This window comes from Dendropsophus ebraccatus, chromosome 3, assembly GCF_027789765.1.
Source record: "Dendropsophus ebraccatus isolate aDenEbr1 chromosome 3, aDenEbr1.pat, whole genome shotgun sequence".
NCBI classification, from domain to species: Eukaryota; Metazoa; Chordata; class Amphibia; order Anura; family Hylidae; genus Dendropsophus; species Dendropsophus ebraccatus.
The window spans coordinates 146,975,991-146,996,102 of NC_091456.1; the positions used below are offsets into that span (position 1 = coordinate 146,975,991).

At 47.2% G+C, this 20,112-nt stretch overlaps 1 protein-coding gene across 1 annotated transcript in view; it reads left to right on the top strand.

Moving 5' to 3' along the window:
- The first annotated feature begins 2,032 nt into the window (after positions 1 to 2,032).
- Positions 2,033 to 20,112, top strand: part of RASA1 (RAS p21 protein activator 1) — a 57,933-nt gene continuing 39,853 nt past the window's right edge. The window contains exon 1 of the mRNA XM_069962883.1: positions 2,033 to 2,451. Within this exon, the coding sequence (XP_069818984.1) occupies positions 2,216 to 2,451 (236 nt within the window). The 5' untranslated portion in view covers positions 2,033 to 2,215. The remainder of the gene's footprint in view (positions 2,452 to 20,112) is intronic.

The following is a 20,112-nucleotide window of genomic DNA, read 5'->3' on the forward strand; positions in this document are numbered from 1 at the left end:
CTATCAGTGTCATCCTCATGCGTCCTTCTATGTTCATCGGCCGTCTGTACGGCTGGGTTCACACTGCGTTTATTGCAATCCGTTTTTTTTTTCATCCATTTTTGCAAAAAAAAAAAAAAAACGAATGAAAAATGGATGCATTTGTGTGCATTCGTTTCGATCTGTTTTTCCATTTACTTCAATTATAAAAAAAACAGATCAAAACGCATCCTTTTTTTAACATACACAAAAACGAAGCTGACCTTACATTAAAAAAAAAGGGATGTGTTTTGATCCGTTTTTTTTTTATAATGGAAGTCAATGGGAAAACAGATCAAAACAGATGCACACAAATGCATCCATTTTTCATAAGTTTTTTTTTTTTTGGCAAAAAATAGTGTGAACCCAGCCTACCACGTGATCTACAATATAATTTCCAGTACTATATCCAAAGACAGGCTACAAAACCGGTGGGGGTATGGAGGTCTGACCCCCATCTCTCACTTTTCCCCTATCCTGTTATTTTTTTCCAGCCCAACCTCTAATCATTTTCCAGGGATAATGAATTGTCATTAAATCCATTATAACTAGAGATGAGTGAATTTACAGTAATTTAATAATCAGTTATTCATCAATAACTCTAATAGGAGTTTCTGTCTCTCTTGTGGAGTGCTTGTGTGGAACAGACCATGTTGTTTCATCATACAGGAGATTCTGCTGGCTGACATGGTGACCCCCATCGAGAGCACAGAAGCACATGTAATTTCCAGGGGGTCCCATGACACAACAAAAGTATTCCTGTCACCAAAAACATTTTGATCTGTTGCACTCTGAATGCAACTCTGAATGATCCCATAGACTTACATTACGAGTCTGTCCAGGTCACAGTCAGCAGGGAACACGTCAAGCACAAACCTCTCCTGACAGGTTTGCCTAGTCGGCCAGGATCTACACAGCAAGGGCCCTATTCCATGGGACGATTATCGTTCGCATAATCGTTAACAATAAACGATCCAAACGACCGCTATTACGAAAGACCTGAAATCGTTCACCCATTTACATGGAAAGATAATCGTTACGTCGTCTTGTCGTCGCTATTGCGTTCGTCACTACTGTGAACGACTTCTTATTCAATGCGAACGATTTGCGAATGAGCAACGATAAAAATAGGTCCAGGTCTTGTTAAACGATCAACGATTTTTCGTTCGGTCGTTAACTGCTATTCAACCGAACGATTATCGTTTAGATTCGAATGATTTAACGATAATCTGAACGATAATCGTCCAGATTAAAACTTTTGATATGTCCCTATGTATAACTAAACTACAATTCTCAGCTTGCTCAGCCAGGTAATGGCTGTCCAGGCATGCTGAGAGTTGTAGTTGGAGAGCCACAGGTTGGGGACACATCAGCTCTCTCTTCTATATGAGACCAGTAATATAATGAAGCAGAAACATGGCTGCTTTCTTCCAGTCAGGAACACTGCCACTCTTGTCCTTTTTTGAGTGTGGTTTTGCAGCTCAGTTACATTAAAGCAGGGATGGGGAACCTTCAGCCCTCTAGCTGTTGCAAAACTACAACTCCCATCATGCCTGGACAGCCTTTGGCCTTTGGCTGTCCAGGCATGATGGGAATTGTAGTTTTGCAACAGCTGGAGGGCTGAAGGTTTCCCATGTCTGCATTAAAGCGTCTGGATTTTAATGTCAATACCACACACAACCTGAGGAGAGGGGTGGCGCTGTTTTTACAAGGAAGTAGCTGGTTTTTTTTAAATGCTGGATAATTCTCTTTAATTTTTGATGAACTGGATATAAACAGTGCATAACAACAGAGATCTTGTACACCACTAGGAAACTCTGCAGAAACTGTAACTTCCCTCTTATAAGACACCATTACCATTCCTGTCTGTTTTCACTTTTAAATAAAGATATATTATTTTTGAACAATTGGGAAAAAAAATCTGGCTCTTCCACTCTGCGCGCCCGGTGACATGTGGGGAGCGTCCCTGCGCCCGGTGACGTAAGGGATGGGCGGGGCTAGGGAGAAGCCCTCCTCCATAGTCAGTTTGGTGTGTGGCGCCCCCTCTGCTGCGGACGGTCGGACAGTGACGGGGAGGCGGCCGGAGCGCAGACGGCAGGGAGTGCGGCCACCGGGCGGACACGCCGCGGCTCCCGTACCACAGCCTGAGGCGTACACCCGCTCACTTCCGCCCGGCTGCTATTACTTGGTGCTCGGGATGTCAGCGACTTACAGCGCGCTGGGGCCGATGACAGGAGGAGGAGAGGCGGCGACGATGCCCACCAGTGCCCCGCTGCTGTCACAGCCCCCGGAGAGCTTCCCCCCGCTACCCCCGCTGCCTATCGCCTTTGACGGCCTGGGGCTGGGCCCTGTGGAAGAAGCGGACTCCCTGGACGGGCCGGAGTATGAGGAGGAGGAGGTGGAGATTCCGCTCAGTGCGCCCCCTACCAACCAGTAAGTGCAATGCCCGGTGCCAGGGCAAGGGCTGCTGTGCATGTGTCTGGTCTCGTCCCCGGGCACACCCTGCTCCCCCACACACTGCTGCTGCCCGGGCCTCCATGCCTCCCTGCTGCTGCCCTCCCCGCACCCAGCTGCTGCCCGGGCCTCCATCCCTCCCTGCTGCTGCCCTCCCCGCACCCTGCTGCTGCCCTCCCCGCACCCAGCTGCTGCCCGGGCCTCCATCCCTCCCTGCTGCCGCCCTCCCCGCACCCTGCTGCCGCCCTCCCCGCACCCTGCTGCTGCCCTCCCCGCACCCTGCTGCTGCCCTCCCCGCACCCAGCTGCTGCCCGGGCCTCCATCCCTCCCTGCTGCCCGGGCCTCCATCCCTCCCTGCTGCTGCCCTCCCCGCACCCTGCTGCTGCCCTCCCCGCACCCAGCTGCTGCCCGGGCCTCCATCCCTCCCTGCTGCCGCCCTCCCCGCACCCTGCTGCCGCCCTCCCCGCACCCTGCTGCTGCCCTCCCCGCACCCTGCTGCTGCCCTCCCCGCACCCAGCTGCTGCCCGGGCCTCCATCCCTCCCTGCTGCCGCCCTCCCCGCACCCTGCTGCCGCCCTCCCCGCACCCTGCTGCCGCCCTCCCCGCACCCTGCTGCCGCCCTCCCCGCACCCTGCTGCCGCCCTCCCCGCACCCTGCTGCCGCCCTCCCCGCACCCTGCTGCTGCCCTCCCCGCACCCTGCTGCTGCCCTCCCCGCACCCTGCTGCTGCCCTCCCCGCACCCTGCTGCTGCCCTCCCCGCACCCTGCTGCTGCCCTCCCCGCACCCTGCTGCTGCCCTCCCCGCACCCCAGGGCCGGGACAAGGAGTTTTGGTGCCCTAGGCAGAGAAGGCAAATGGCGCCCCCCCCCCCCACACACATTAGAATTGGTTCTCCTCGCACAGTATAATGCCCTGAATGTACCCCCACACTGTATTAAGAGCCCCAATACATACAGTAGTTACCTTATAACACTATTTCCACCATACAGTGATTACATATTACATGAAAACTGCACTGAACAGAACAGAAAGATATCCCCAATGATACCATTCCGTAATACCGCCACATCATGACCCCTATCACTACAACCCTATAACTGTGCAGTTACATCCAGTGACTCACATGGGCCGTCTTCTCCGATCTGTCACATTTTCTTTTTCCCTCCATCCAGCCTGGGCCACCTATAAGTCGTCTTCTGGCTGTGAATCTTCTCTCCAGAATCTGTCAGAGAAACATTTTAGGCTCCAACACATACAGTAGTTAGCCCCCTCTGTACCCCTATATAGTAGTTACACTCCTCTGTGCCCCCATAGTTTTAAGGTGTCCCTGTGCCCCAGTATTGTAGTAAAGCCCCACTGTGCAGCCCTAATATAGTATAGACTGCTGTGTGCTGCCCCCAGAAATATATAGACCCCCTGAGTGCTCCCCCATAAATATATAGATCTCCTATGTGCTCCCCCAGAAGTATATAGACCCCCTGTGTGCTCCCCAGAAGTATATAGAACCCCTGTGTGCTCTCCCAGAAGTATATAGACCCCGTGTGCTCCCCCAGTTATATATATAAATCCCCTGTGTGCTGCCCCCAGTTATACATAGACCCCCTGTGTGCTGCCCCCAGTTATACATAGACCCCCTGTGTGCTCCTCCAGTTATATATAGACCCCTGTGTGCTCCTCCAGTTATATATAGACCCCTGTGTGCTCTTCCAGTTATATATAGACCCCTGTGTGCTCTTCCAGTTATATATAGACTCCTGTGTGCTCCCTAACCCTTCCCATATAACAGTAATTCTCCAAAACAGACAAAAAAAACCACTTAAACTCACCTGGGCCATGCGTCTTCTCTTCACTGCACTCTTGTGGCAGAGTTACCTGCGGTCACAAGAGGCCGCTCTCCCCATTGCGTAACAGTGCACCAACACACCCCTGACCCTGCAGAGCATCACATAACAGTCCACCCACACACCCCTGACCCTGCAGAACATCTCATATCTATGCACCCACACACCCCTGACCTGCAGAACATCTCATATCTATGCACCTACACACCCCTGACCTGCAGAACATCTCACATCTATGCACCCACACACCCCTGACCTGCAGAACATCTCACATCTATGCACCCACACACCCCTGACCTGCAGAACATCTTATATCTATGCACCCACACACCCCTGACCTGCAGAACATCTCACATCTATGCACCCACACACCCCTGACCTGCAGAACATCTCACATCTATGCACCCACACACCCCTGACCTGCAGAACATCTCACATCTATGCACCCACACACCCCTGACCTGCAGAACATCTCACATCTATGCACCCACACACCCCTGACCTGCAGAACATCTCACATCTATGCACCCACACACCCCTGACTTGCAGAACATCTCATATCTATGCACCTACACACCCCTGACCTGCAGAACATCTCACATCTATGCACCCACACACCCCTGACCTGCAGAACATCTTATATCTATGCACCCACACACCCCTGACCTGCAGAACATCTCACATCTATGCACCCACACACCCCTGACCTGCAGAACATCTCACATCTATGCACCCACACACCCCTGACCTGCAGAACATCTCACATCTATGCACCCACACACCCCTGACCTGCAGAACATCTCACATCTATGCACCCACACACCCCTGACCTGCAGAACATCTCACATCTATGCACCCACACACCCCTGACCTGCAGAACATCTCACATCTATGCACCCACACACCCCTGACCTGCAGAACATCTCATATCTATGCACCCACACACCCCTGACCTGCAGAACATCTCACATTTATGCACCCACACACCCCTGACCTGCAGAACATCTCACATCTATGCACCCACACACCCCTGATCTGCAGAACATCTCACATCTATGCACCCACACACCCCTGATCTGCAGAACATCTCACATCTATGCACCCACACACCCCTGACCTGCAGAACATCTCATATCTATGCACCCACACACCCCTGACCCTGCAGAACATCTCATATCTATGCACCCACACACCCCTACAGAACATCTCATATCTATGCACCCCCCCCCTGCAGAACATCTCATATTTATGCACCCACACACCCCTGCAGAACATCTCATATCTATGCACCCCCCCCCTGCAGAACATCTAATATCTATGCACACACACCTGCAGAACATCTCATATCTATGCACACACACACCCCTGCAGAACATCTCATATCTATGCACCCACACACCCCTGACCTGCAGAACATCTCACATCTATGCACCCACACACCCCTGACCTGTAGAACATCTCATATCTATGCAACCACACACCCCTGACCTGCAGAACATCTCATATCTCGCACCCACACACCCCTACAGAACATCTCATATTTATGCACCCACACACCCCTGCAGAACATCTCATATTTATGCACACACACCCCTGCAGAACATCTCATATCTATGCACACACACACTCCTGCAGAACATCTCATATTTATGCACACACACCCCTGCAGAACATCTCATATCTATGCACACACACACTCCTGCAGAACATCTCATATCTATGCACACACACCCCCCCCCCTACCCCTCCCCCTGCTGACCAGTGCCCTCAGTGTGGCTTACCTCCTGCTGATCTTATACACTGCCCTCACTGCCTCATAAACAGCCTAGGAAACTAGCTGCCTCATAGAGCCTAGCAAAGGAAGATAGCTCCTCCCACACTGGTCACATGGGCATGATGTCATCAAAGGTCCTTTACACCTCCTGGACACTCTATTCCTGCTGCTGTATGTAATAGTTACAGTGCAGGGCGGGCCGGCAGACAGGCAGGGGGCGAGCGGGGGGTAGGATGGATGGGTAAATAAATTACTTACCCATCCAGATGGCGACCCCTGACGTTTGGCGCCCTAGGCCATCGCCTACCCCTGCCTACTCTTTGTCCCGGCCCTGCCGCACCCTGCTGCTGCCCTCCCCACACCCAGCTGCTGCCCGGGCCTCCATCCCTCCCTGCTGCTGCCCTCCCCGCCACCCTGCTGCTGCCCTCCCCGCCACCCTGCTGCTGCCCTCCCCGCCACCCTGCTGCTGCCCTCCCCGCCACCCTGCTGCTGCCCTCCCCGCCACCCTGCTGCTGCCCGGGCCTCCATGCCTCCCTGCAGCTTCTGCACTCCCGTCTGATGCTGGTGCATAACTACTACTCCTATCATGCACTACATAACAGGGGTTGTAACTTTGCCATAACTGGAGAGACCCCCAGGTTGCAGAACCATAATCTGGGCTCCATTGGATGAAGGGCATGATGGGAGTTGTAGTGCAGAACACTGATGTAGGCTTCATGGTGGTGGGCTCTTACAGCCCGTCGTCCCCATCAGGATGTGTTCACACATGGCAGGTTTGTTGCAGGTGAAGATGACTTCATCCATGTGAATAGATGGATAGGGCGGCTGCAGAGATGTCTGCACAGTGTGAACTCACTTTACTGGTTGGCGGGGGCCAGGGGACCTTACACCAGATTTGATGCTGAAAATTTAGTTAATCAGAATAGGGGCCATTCACATGAAGGGGACACGTGCAGAGGTTTCTGTTGTGTGTGAATTCACTCTTAGGGTACAAACACACAGGACGTATATGCAGCGAGTTTCTTGCTGCGTATACGCAGTGGAACTCGCTGCGTATCCCGTCCCTGTGTAGTCAATGGCAGGCAAAGTCGCAGCAGGGATGAACAGGGATCGGGCGCCCGTGGGGACGTTTGGGACTGCAGGATGTGTTAAGGAGGCTGCGGGCGGCGGCTGGCTGGAGCATTTACTTTACCTGGTCCCCGCTCTGGCTTGTTGAAGACACCGGGAACCACTGGAGCCGGGATGTTCATCCCTGCTGCGATTTTGCCTGCCATTGACTACACAGGGATGGGATATGCAGCGAGTTTCACTGCGTATACGTCCTGTGTGTTTGCACCCTTAAAGAGGATGTACCACCAGGTACATTCTCTTTAACCTGAACCCCCCTATCGATCGGCGCCGGCACGGGGAAGCTGTGCTTCACCACCGGCCGGTACCGCTGGATCGAACGGCGCGGTGCACGGGAACCGGACGGCGGTCCGAAAAACGGACCGCGGCTCCGGCTTTTCCGTGCCAGCGCCTATCGATCCGTGGGTTCAGGTTAGAGTATGTACCTGGTGGTACATCCTTTTTAAAGGCAACAAATCGACATGATTGTGCTGCTATAGCTCCCAGCTGTACCTATAGATCTACTATGCAGCTCCCCTACCATACCAGTGGTGTCTGCAGTGTTATCTTTCTATCCAGGAAAAACATAAGGCTGGGAGTGGTGGTAACTAGTCATCTGGGCGGAGAGCCGTCCACGACTAGTCACAGCTCTTTGTCTGTCAACACGCTCTGTGGGGATGATTGATTGAAAGTCAGAGAAGCTGCTAATGGATCTCTCTGCCTGTCAGTCATCCCTGCAGGGTACGCTGATAGGCAGAGAGCCGTGACTAGTCATGGACAGCACTCCGCCCAGATGACTAGTTGCCACCCCTCTCAGCCTCCTGTGCTGGAATAAAAAGTTTTCCCGATAATTGGCCCCTTTAATGGATCCACTATTTTCACCTAGCAGGAAGCCAGGTGTTGTATGTCGTTCAGTGTAACTGCACATTGTTCATTGTTTTGTTGGGATCAGATGGAGTAAACGATCATAGTAATGATCATAACTAACTACCATTGTTCTGTGTAATATGATGATTGATTTCAGGTTAATGCTGCGTTTACACGAAACGATAATTCGCACGATTGTACGATTAACGATGTCGGACTAACAATTTTTTTTTCATAACGATCAGCGTTTAGACTGTACAATATATTGTACGGAAAATTCGTTTTGCAATAGTTTTGCGATCGCTTAAGCCTATCTCACACATTGGTTAAATCGGCGAACGACTGTTCACAAGGAACGATCTGCGAATTTTTTGCGAACGATCAACAACTATTTGAGTACATGTTCAACGATCAACATAAACGATTTCTCGTTCGTCGTTCCGATAATCGTTCCGTGTAAACGCAGCATTACAATAAACAATCTCGTTTATAATCGTTTATCGTTAAAAATCGCTCTGTGTAATAAGAGTGTAGCATACATGTATCACCTCTGTATGGATGTGGCCTTGGTTAGTGCTTTTTCAGCCGTCCCTAGCTATAGGCTTGTTTTCTGACAGAGTTGTCCCTTGGGTGAGGGTACATGGTTTATTTCAACTGAGACGAGCCGCTGCCTGACACTTCTGACTGCGGTGTAGCCATTGGCAGAGCAAGAAAGCAGTAATCCAGCCCAGAGAGTAAAGGTTTTTGTTGTTTTCTAATACATCAGCTGCTTATTTAATTTTTGGTAAGGTGTGCATAACCCCTTTAAGTTGCCATGAATTTGCATTGCAAATCTGTCATGTCTGCACGCAGCCTTAGAGCTGTAAGCGGCTGAATACTAGGATGTGCAGAAGCTGTACCTGATCACTGTCCGATCACCTTCAGGCTGCATACATACGACTGTGTTCTTTCTGTCATACACAAAACTGAAGTCTGTTGTGGTAAAAAAAAAAGTGACACATGGCTACCTGATGTGGGATCTGTGTAGTTACATGGGGCTAATCCAGAAGACAATCAGCAGCAGAAATCTGAGGGTAGACTAAACACATGACTGTGTGCACTAAATACTTCTGAAATTCTGCTGATAACCTGCAGTTTTATAAATACTGTTCTTGCTATTGAGCAATCTGGGTGTAATTTCCAAAACTGGCAAGTGGTGACAAAAAAACAAAAACCGGACCCTATAGATACTCTGTACATTCTATGAATAGGTATAGGTAGTTTCACCAATGAAGTATAATTTGAAGCCTAAAGGCCCTATTACACGGAACGATTACCGTCTGATAACCGTCTTGTGTAATAGAACACAACGATCAGTCAACGTGAACGATGTCGGCTGATCGTTGTGGTAGTTTTGTCTTTCAACATGCAGACCGCCACTATCCTCTATAGGCTGCCGGGACGATCAAGCGATCAGCCGCCTCTCCCTCCCCCCGGCACTCACTGTGTGTGATAGCGGCAGCAGCAAGCGGGTAACAAGGAGGAAAAGAGTGCTGACAGCGCCTCTTTGCTCTTCACAGTCGCCCCGTGTAATAGGGGCTTCAGTCACTGTGTGTGCATTATCAGGTCTCCAAATAATACTGGTGGCTATAGGAGAGGCTGCTGCCTTGTTGTGTCCTGATAAAAATTCATCTTTGTCTACATGATCTATCTTCTTTTTTAGGCCAGGTTCAACAATCTGGGGTGCCTGCCCTGTGGTGTGGTGGTTCCGAGGGGAAAATGCCTTCCAGTGTTGGTCCCGAGGCCGATCTCGCCACTCACGGCGGGCACATTGTAATCAGTTTCCCCCCTGCCGGGGTTTAAAAATGCCTCGACTTCTCCTTTGACCCCTTAGTGACCGGCCTATTTTGAGCCTTAAAGTGTCACTGTCGTGAATTTTTTTTTTGCAGAAATCAATAGTCCAGGCGATTTTAAGAAACTTTGTAATTGGGTTTATTATCCGAAAAATGCATTTTTATCATGAAAAAGCAGTTTGAAGCTCTCCCCCCTGTCTTCATTGTTCTCCTATGGAGAGAGCTAAAGAAAAGACCAAAACAGGACAACAAAGAGTTAGGGTGGTATTACACGAAGCGATTATCGGTCGAATAATCGTTCAATCGGTCGTATTTGAACGATTATCTTTAAGTGTAATAGTAGACAACGATTAAACGACGAACGATTGGTCGTTGGTCATTTAATAGGTTTTGAATCTATTTTTATCGTTTGTCTTTTACACATCGTTCGCACATCGTTCGTTTGAATAAGATGTCGTTAGCCGTTCCCTGTTCATTCGCAAATTGAAAGGGGAGTGTTCTTGAATTTTGTTGCTCCAATATAACCGATAATCTTTCCGTGTAGTAAAACGAACGATTATTAGGCAACCGCTATTGCGATCGTTGGACATCGTTTATCGTTAATCGTTAATTGAAAAGTCGCTTCGTGTAATACCACCCTTAATCTACAAATCCCTCACGGGATATCTCCTGTGACAGTCACCAGTGACCTGTCTGAGCTCGGATTACAGCTGTCACCCAGCTCCGTGCCTGTAATCCTCTGTTATCTGCTTTCTGCTGCCGGCTAACTCCCTCCTTCCTCCTCCCCCCTCCCCTCTCCCTAGAACAGACAGGGGACGTCTCCTGCAACAAGTCACAATTTTCAGATTTTTCAGAGTGGATGAAAAAGAGGAAGGAGGGGGGGACCCGGGAAAAGGCTTTTTACATGCAGATAATGGCAGATTTGGCTAATAAACCCAATTACAAAGTTTCTTAAAATCGCCTGGACTATTGATTTCTGCAAAAAAAAAAATACGACAGTGACTCTTTAATGACCAAGCCATTTCCATACTTTTTTTTTTTTTTTCACCTTCCAAGAGTCAGTGTTTTTATTTTTGCCCATGTAGCCATATGAGGTCTTGTTGTTGGTGGGAAAATGTTTTTTTACCCCCATTTTCAGATTCTTAAAACCTTTTGACTAATTTTTATTAACCCTTAGAGGGATATTAGAAATGTCGTTTTTATATATATATATATATATATATATATATATATATATATATATATTTTAATTTTAAACTTGCGATTGTTGGGAAAAATAACATAAGGTTATTCTCTGGGTAACTACTGTTACAGCTAAACTACTGTTACAGCTAAGTCAAAAACTGTCGCCACATTGTAAGATCCATAGCGTTGCTTATCTTTCACGTGATCTTTTGGATTCATTTTTTGTGGGATGATACAGTATTTTCCAGCATTTAAAACTACTTTTTAACCCCGAAAAATCGGGGTTAAGGTCGGGGTCATCTTATACGCCGGGTATGTTTGCCCCATCCCCACTGTATGGGGCGACCACTACAAAAAACAAACATTTAACTCACCTAGGGCACGTTCCCGCCCTCCGGTAACGTTCTTGGCCTCCGGTACCGTTCTCGACGCAGGCAGTGTGATGTACACTACCTGCGCCGGAGACGGAGATTGCCGAACCTCTCCCCGGCATCCGAGCGTCTCATCGGAGAAGCTTGGGTGCCGGGAGAATGAGGGAGGCACCGGAAGTTCCCAAAGCCTCTTTCTCCCGAAGCTCTTCCGAAAGCCAAGCGTCTCCGAGCCTCTCCGACACTGCCTGCGCCGGGAACGGTACCAAAGGCGCGCGCAAGTCTGGAACGGGCCATAGGTGAGTTAAATGTTGTTTTTTTTTTTTAAATCTTTTTATTTAGCTGCAGTTAACCCCTGCCTGACCGCAGCAGGGTGTGCAGGATATGACCACGCTGGGTCAATACTGTGCACAAGCCCAATTAGATCAGTACCAACCCGACATGTTCGTATCCATGGATACCCCAAACTTCCAGTGAATGAATGGATTTCACGCCAATCAGGGTATTGTACTTCATAATAGGTACACTTTAAAAATGTTCTGCCCAGCTTTCCAGTAAAGCCTCCTGTATATTCAGAAGCATCCAGAGGAGTTGTGAGAGGCAAGCAGTGTCATGCGTGTGTGGGTATACACTACCGTTTAAAAGTTTGGGGTCACCCAAACAGTTTTGTGTTTTCCATGAAAAGTCACACTTATTCACCACCATACATTGTGAAATTAATAGAAAATAGAGTCAAGACATTGACAAGGTTAGAAATAATGATTTGTATTTGAAATAACATTGTTTTTACATCAAACTTTGCTTTCGTCAAAGAATCCTCCTTTTGCAGCAATTACAGCATTGCACACCTTTGGCATTCTAGCTATTAATCTGTTGAGGTAAGCTGGAGAAATTGCACCCCACGCTTCTAGAAGCAGCTCCCACAAGTTGGATTGGTTGGATGGGCACTTCTGGCGTACCATACGGTCAAGCTGCTCCCACAACAGCTTAATGGGGTTCAGATCTGGTGACTGCGCTGGTCATTGTCCTGTTGTAGGATGAAATTGGCTCCAATCAAGCGCTGTCCACTGGGTATGGCATGGCATTGCAAAATTGAGTGATAGCCTTCCTTATTCAGAATCCCTTTTACCCTGTACAAATCTCCCACCTTACCAGCACCAAAGCAACCCCAGACCATCACATTACCTCCACCATGCTTAACAGATGGCGTCAGGCATTCTTCCAGCATCTTTTCATTTGTTCTGCGTCTCACAAACGTTCTTCTTTGTGATCCAAACGCCTCAAACTTGGATTCATCCGTCCACAACACTTTTTTCCAGTCTTCCGCTGTCCAATGTCTGTGTTCTTTTGCCCATCTTAATCTTTTTCTTTTATTGGCCAGTCTCAGATATGGCTTTTTCTTTGCCACTCTGCCCTGAAGCCCAAAATCCCGCAGCCGCCTCTTCACTGTAGATGTTGACACTTGTGTTTTGCGGGTACTATTTAATGAAGATGCCAGTTGGGGACCTGTGAGGCGTCTGTTTCTCAAACTAGAGACTCTAATGTGCTTATCTTCTTGCTTAGTTGTGCAACACAGCCTCCCACTTCTTTTTCTACTCTGGTTAGAGCCTGTTTGTGCTGTCCTCTGAAGGGAGTAGTACACACCATTGTAGGAAATCTTCAATTTCTTAGCAGTTTCTCGCATGAAATAGCCTTTATTTCTAAGAACAAGAATAGACTGTCGAGTTTCAGATGAAAGTTCTTTTTTTCTGGCCATTTTGAGCGTTTAATTGACCCCACAAACGTGATGCTCCAGAAACACAATCTGCTCAAAGGAAGGTCAGTTTTGTAGCTTCTGTAACGAGCTAGACTGTTTTCAGATGTGTGAACATGATTGCACAAGGGTTTTCTAATCATCAATTAGCCTTCTGAGCCAATGAGCAAACACATTGTACCATTAGAACACTGGAGTGATAGTTGCTGGAAATGGGCCTCTATACACCTATGTAGATATTGCACCAAAAACCAGGCATTTGCAGCTAGAATAGTCATTTACCACATTAGCAATGTATAGAGTGTATTTGTTTAAAGTTAGGACTAGTTTAAAGTTATCTTCATTAAAAAGTACAGTGCTTTTCCTTCAAAAATAAGGACATTTCAATGTGACCCCAAACTTTTGAACGGTAGTGTATATATTAATAATTCTGATCAGGACTGACTGCCAAGGCGAATGCAATAATAAAGTGTTTTTGTGCCCCAATGTGTGTTTTCATCAGAATGCATTCTTGTCTCCCCCTAATTTAATGTTTGTGCAGCATCTTGATGTTACAAGAGACATGTTCTCAGAAGTAGTGTTGTGGTCCATTCACCTGCATTGAATCTGCAGCAGATTTTGTGCTCTGTTCCAATATTTAGTTACATTGATATTTGCAGCCTAAAAACTGCAGCAAATCTTGTAAGTGTGAACGTACCCCAAGGCCTCTTTCACACACCTTTTTATTCTGTCTGCATTTGTGGACCTGCAAATGCGGACAGACTAATGACCCATTAGTTTCTATGGCCCCATACACACATATATAGGTGTTGTGTCTGCGTTGGGGCTGTGATCCATACCGTTAAAGAAAATTGGCAAGTTATTGTGTGTCTCTTATGGTGCGTTCACACAGAGATTTATCTGACAGATTTTTTTCAAGCCAAAGCCAGGAACAGATTATAAACAGAACGGGTCATAGAAGGAAAGACCTGAGATTTCTCCTCTACTCACATCCATTCCTGGCTTTGGCTTCCAAAATCTGTCTGTGTAAACGCACCATTAGACACAGATCTATTCTATTAGACCTATTCTCAATGAATGGGTGCGCGTCAAAGCAAGCGGCTATAGATGTACAACCTAAGTGTTGTCTGTTGCTGTGGGCCTGCGGACAGCTCTACAGATTTGTAAAACGGACCTAAATCTGAATGGGGTTTTACTTTTTAGTTATTTTAACTCAAGTGCACAGCCTCCATGTATTACAGGCTACTTTTTGTACCACTGTTTTGCACAGCCTGTGCTAGTAGTTCCAGCCATAGAACACTCTTTAAACCATAGTGTGTGAGCATATTACACGTTAATCATGTGTAATTTTCCTTAATAAAAATAACAGTGGATGCATGCACAGTACAGTAGCGTGAAGGTGTGCTATAGATCGGAATTACTGAACTCTACATCATGTAGCATTATGATGGCGGGAACTTCACGATTCTGATCCATACCACATCTTCTGTGAGTGGACCAGAATCATGGAACGTATGAATGACCCCTTAACTTGACGCTACACACAGTTCGATTTAATTGTGTGGCCCTTTAAATTGATCATCGGTTACACACGTCGATGATGACTTTGTTGAAGGTAGCAGTTTTTCTTTTGTGTTTATTGATGTCCTGACTTTCAAGGGATCTCTACGAGCGGAAAGGAAGCAAAGGGCGATGAATAGGGTTACATTATAAAAGAAGCTGTGGTTTAAGCAGGGAACTGGGGATGATGACTAGGTGCTGCCACACAGCGTGAAGTACAGCAGCACAAAAGTTTAAACAGTTTCTGAGCTCCGGCATCATAATAAATCATAATGTCAGGAGTTTTGAGGTCTGGTCAGCAGTGTACAGTCCGTGCCCTGCCCTTATGTTGTGGGGGTGTGTATGGGCCCTAAAGGGAGAACAGGTTACATCCAGGAGGCCAGGATTCCCCGTCTGTATAACAGATCAGCAATTATATACCCTGGAACATGTCATGAGGATTACCACCTCATTTGAAGCCTTAATACACAGTGCGATTACCTGCCAAATCAGACAGACCTCTCCCCATGTAATAGAGGCAGAAATTGGCCAAGGAGCATCTCTCTGTGTAAAAGATGATGTGCGGCCAATGGCTGATTTAGGCGAGGGCTGTCGGCGCAGTTGGGACATCTGATACGCCCTTTAGTCTCTGCTTCTATTAAATGCACTGTTTTGGTTTGTGACTAATATACACTAGTCTTTACACTATATATTACCGCCTACATTGTGGGCAGTGGTCATGCATAATTCACTTGTTGGTCACTACTACTCCTGCAACAGGTTCTATTTTAGTGCAGGCTAAGCCTCCTGTACTTCCTAGTCACAAGTCATTCTGAAACCAGAAGTGGAAAAATGCTATTTGTAATCTGTTCTTTTTTTTTTTTTTTTTCTGTAAAAACCTAAAATACCTTACATGTTAACCTGTAACCAGTGTGTGCATGTGGGATTTGAGACCAACGTTTTACATGCCAAGCCCAATAAAAAGATGTACTTGAGCAAATCCTTTACCACATCACAATTTGTCTGTCTGAGGCATGAATACTTTGGCGAGGTCTTAATATCGGCTGAGCCGATATTATCTGTGCTGGGATTGGCAATTACCCCGCTTAAATCAATAACCTGAGCATAGTCAACTAGTCGATGAGTGAGCTTACAGATTGCCCAAACCTGATCCCTTGGCTTTTGATTGCTTTAGTCTGCAGTCTGGAAAAGTCCAGGAAGAGAATTATAGGGCTCCCTCCTAGCGCTGCATCCACCTTTTCTAGGCAGCGGTAATCAATGGCCGTCTTGTCCGTTACGGGTGTAGCCAAACTTCCTGTAAGTTTGCTCATCTCTAGTGACTATTATTTTCCAAGCCTATATGAGCTTTGACTGTGATTGAAAAGCCCAGGAAACCATTCTTTTAAGTCAGAGTCTAAGATGGTATACGCTTTGGAAATGACCTGAACATAGTCACAAGCTGGCTATGCTCAGGTCATTGAATTAGATGGTGGTTATTTTATGTGGCAGCTGATATTGAGATTGTGCTGTCATTTTTGAGATTTTGATTTGAAACTGGCCTAAGATGCCCCAAATGTGTTAAAGGGAACCAGTCAGTGGTTTCACATTGAGAGACTATTCGCAATATTATAACTTGTTATAAATCATAGATTTTAAAACAAATCCCTGTCTGCTTCTATCCAGTGGATAAGTCTTGGGATAAACCACTGTGGGATATACACTCTGGATGGTAATGACGAGGCATACATTACAGTTCTCTGCACTGAAACAACCTGTGAACCCCTTAGTAGACAGAGCCGCATACTATCACGTGCTAGTCCTGAGTAATGGCCGCATATGTCCAAGCTTTCATTCAGGGTCTCTCTTGTGATACCATTACACACAGCACTTGTGCTCTTGCAGGAAATGTGGCTTTTGTATTGCTGCTGGCAGGATGTGGTTTCTACCTCAGATTACCACTAGAAGTTATGGTGTGTGCTCATCTCTTTGCTTCATAGCCCACAACTAATGGCTCGAGCGCCAGGTGTCCTGGAACCATTAATGCTTTATATTTACTAGAAAACACCGCATTACATTGAGATGGATCCTGAGATATTTTATGCTTAATGCTCCGTATAGAGTGATGTCTTCTATGAAGGTTTCTTTGTGTGGTGATACAGCTTGGGCAGCTGAAAGTTTCTATCTTACTTAAAACATTTGAACTTCTACGTATATCCTGTTTTTTTGAAAATGTGTACAGTGAGGGGTTTCCTGAGGATATTGAGTTCATGCTTTTCTTTCTCTTAATTGCTGAATACTGCCCAAATGAAGCGCTATCCCTGAAATGAGCTTGGCTTAATCCCATTATTTCAGTCTTGTGTTTTTTCTCTTTTTTTTTTTTTTTTAATTTAATTAATTTTTTAATTTTTTAAATTAGCGATTGGTCTCTTGCATTATTTGTACTTGGTGATGTGGTACCCGAACCAAGCTGTTGTATATTTTGGCAAAATTCTATTTTCTGGTTGTCCTTTCTCAGGCCACGCACTCCCTGTCCTGTAGAATGAATTGTGTAAGCTTTCTTTCTCTTACCTTGATCCTCAGTGCCATTCCAGTGCAGTTAGTTGTGAAATCCTCTGCCTGGCATGCCGATACCACTGTCAGAGGTAATTTCACCCCTCCAAGCACCTTCTGGCGGATCACCATGTGGGGGCGAGGCTGTGGCCCCTGGCCCCTTACTAATGTGGAGGAGGTGGCCCGGACCCCTGATCGGGGATGGTAGCCCTGCCCCCAGTGCTCCTCACTGCTTACTGGGCAGGGCAACTGCGAGGAAATGACGCAGAGGAGGAAGGTAAGAGACATATCTTCATCCTCAGCGCCTCATGCCCTCAAAAGAGCTTTCAGCAGGTTAGATTTATCTAACCTGCTGATGCTTCCACTTTAAGGGTGCGTTCACACCTACAGGATCTGCAGCAGATTTGACGCTGTGTTCAGTTATTTAAATGAAATCTGCTGCAGAAAATCAGCTGCAGATCCTGTAGGTGTGAACGCACCATAAAGCATTATTGTCATTTGTAGTAATTATGAACATGTGAAAAGTTAATATGAACAAAAGATAATTACTTTTTATTAATTACTATTTTAACTTTCTACCATTTCAACTGTATTGCTCCACACAGTAATGGTGTCGCTATATAAGCAGTTATGCCCAATATGTGCTTCCAAATAGTATTCAGGCTGCTCCGTGCCCCCACATAGTATAAACAACCTCTGTGTCCATGTAGTAATAAGGGGGTCTTCTCTGTGCATCCAAGACCCCTCCCCTGAAGATAAGCCCCTCTGTAGTCAATCCCTGTGTAGGTAATCCCTCTCTCATGTATGTAATCCCCCCTCAATCCTACCCTTGTTAAGCCCTTTCCCATATAGGTATCCCTTTCTTATTCTCCTGGCTCCTGGGCAGTCCTCCATCTCTTTCCTCTAAGCCAGTGCTTCCCAACCTTTTCTACCTCGGGTCACCCCTTGGAAAAAAAAATGTCCTCGGGGCACCCCTACTAAATAATGTTCTACAAAATAAGAAAACTGTCAAACAGTGACTCACAGGTGACGTCTTCTTTGATCTGACTTTCCCTTTTCCTCTCCATCCAGTCCAGTCCTCCATGATGATAATAATAATAATTTTGTATAGCGCCAACAGATTCCGCAGCGCTTATGATGATTTCTTCCAGCTACTTTTCATCTCTTCAGAACCTGCGAGAAAAACAATTTAGGCTCCGCACATTTCTAGCAACTTCCTTTCTTTTCTCCCTCCTATAAGCTCCCAAAGTAACTGCACTGTTTGGTGTTATGTGCAGTAAAGTGAGTAGGAATGTGGGATGCCCCCTGTATGTAGGATCCACTGCTGTGCCCCCATGAACTAATAATGCCCCCAGAGGTGCCCCCCATGAACTAATAATGCCCCCAGAGGTGCCCCCCATGAACTAATAATGCCCCCAGAGGTGCCCCCCATGAGCTAATAATGCCCCCACAGGTGCCCCCCATGAACTAATAATGCCCCCACAGGTGCCCCCCATGAACTAATAATGCCCCCAGAGGTGCCCCCCATGAACTAATAATGCCCCCACAGGTGCCCCCCATGAACTAATAATGCCCCCACAGGTGCCCCCCATGAACTAATAATGCCCCCACAGGTGCCCCCCATGAACTAATAATGCCCCCCATGAACTAATAATGCCCCCACAGGTGCCCCCCCCCATGAACTAATAATGCCCCCACAGGTGCCCCCCATGAACTAATAATGCCCCCACAGGTGCCCCCCATGAACTAATAATGCCCCCGAGGCGCATCTTGCGAGCCGCGGGGACGGGACGTCCGGCAGGTGTGATGACGTCACATCATCACGCCTGCCGGAGAGGTCACGTCCCGGCCTCCCATAGGCTGCTGGTATGAAGTTCCGGCAGCCTATGGGAGGGAATGTAGGAGCAGGATGCTGACACTTCCTGCTCCTACATTATGATCTGATCTGTGCATCCCGAGAAGCTGCGCGGCCGCAGCTTCTCGGGATGCTTAAAGTGACAGCGCACATTTCCCACTGGGATCCTGCGGCATCCCTGGCGGGTTCTCCCGGCACCCCAGTGTGCCACGGCACCCCGGTTGGGAAACGCTGCTCTAAGCTCTGCGGGTGCACAAGTGACTAATTCTTCCACAAGAGTGACAGACAGGGCTGGGAGCCAATGATCCTTTCTCTGTCAATGCACTGTATTTAACTAGTCGGACTCCTGAAGAGTTAAAAGCATGGGCGCAGCACCTTGCGGCTAGTCTGGCGCTGGTTGATTTTCCAATGGCAGGCATACATTTTTGGCATTGCTACACCGCTAACGGCCTAAAATATATCACTATATCATTATTTATAATGCACATTAAATGCTGCAAAAAATCAACAATAAAAACTACTAGTACTTCTGCAAAAAAAACAACCATTAATGTATACAAAATATAAGTTATATCTTTTAGGTTCAGGTTGATTTGGTCACTTTGGGGTAAAAATTGTGCTTGCCTTTAAAGTGTCGATTTCTTTACTTGCACATAACATTAACAAAAGGAAAAGGGCTGCAGCTTGTTTCCCTGTGTAAGTTGTCCATGAAGTCTTCCTTGAGCCGACATGCCAGTCCTATGGATAATAGGCTTTTCCTGGTACAGGGCCGGGGGGAGTGTGTAGGCGGCTTTCTTGTTTCTTTACAAGTAGGGGAAGGGATTATTAGGAGTCTCTGAGTTTGTTTCTCAGAACAATCATGTGATTCACATTATTGAAGAAATATTTTAAAGAACAACCCCATAAAGATCCCAAATAATACATCCCAGATGTGTCACTGATTTGGGGGTCACAGTGTTTTTACCCTGATA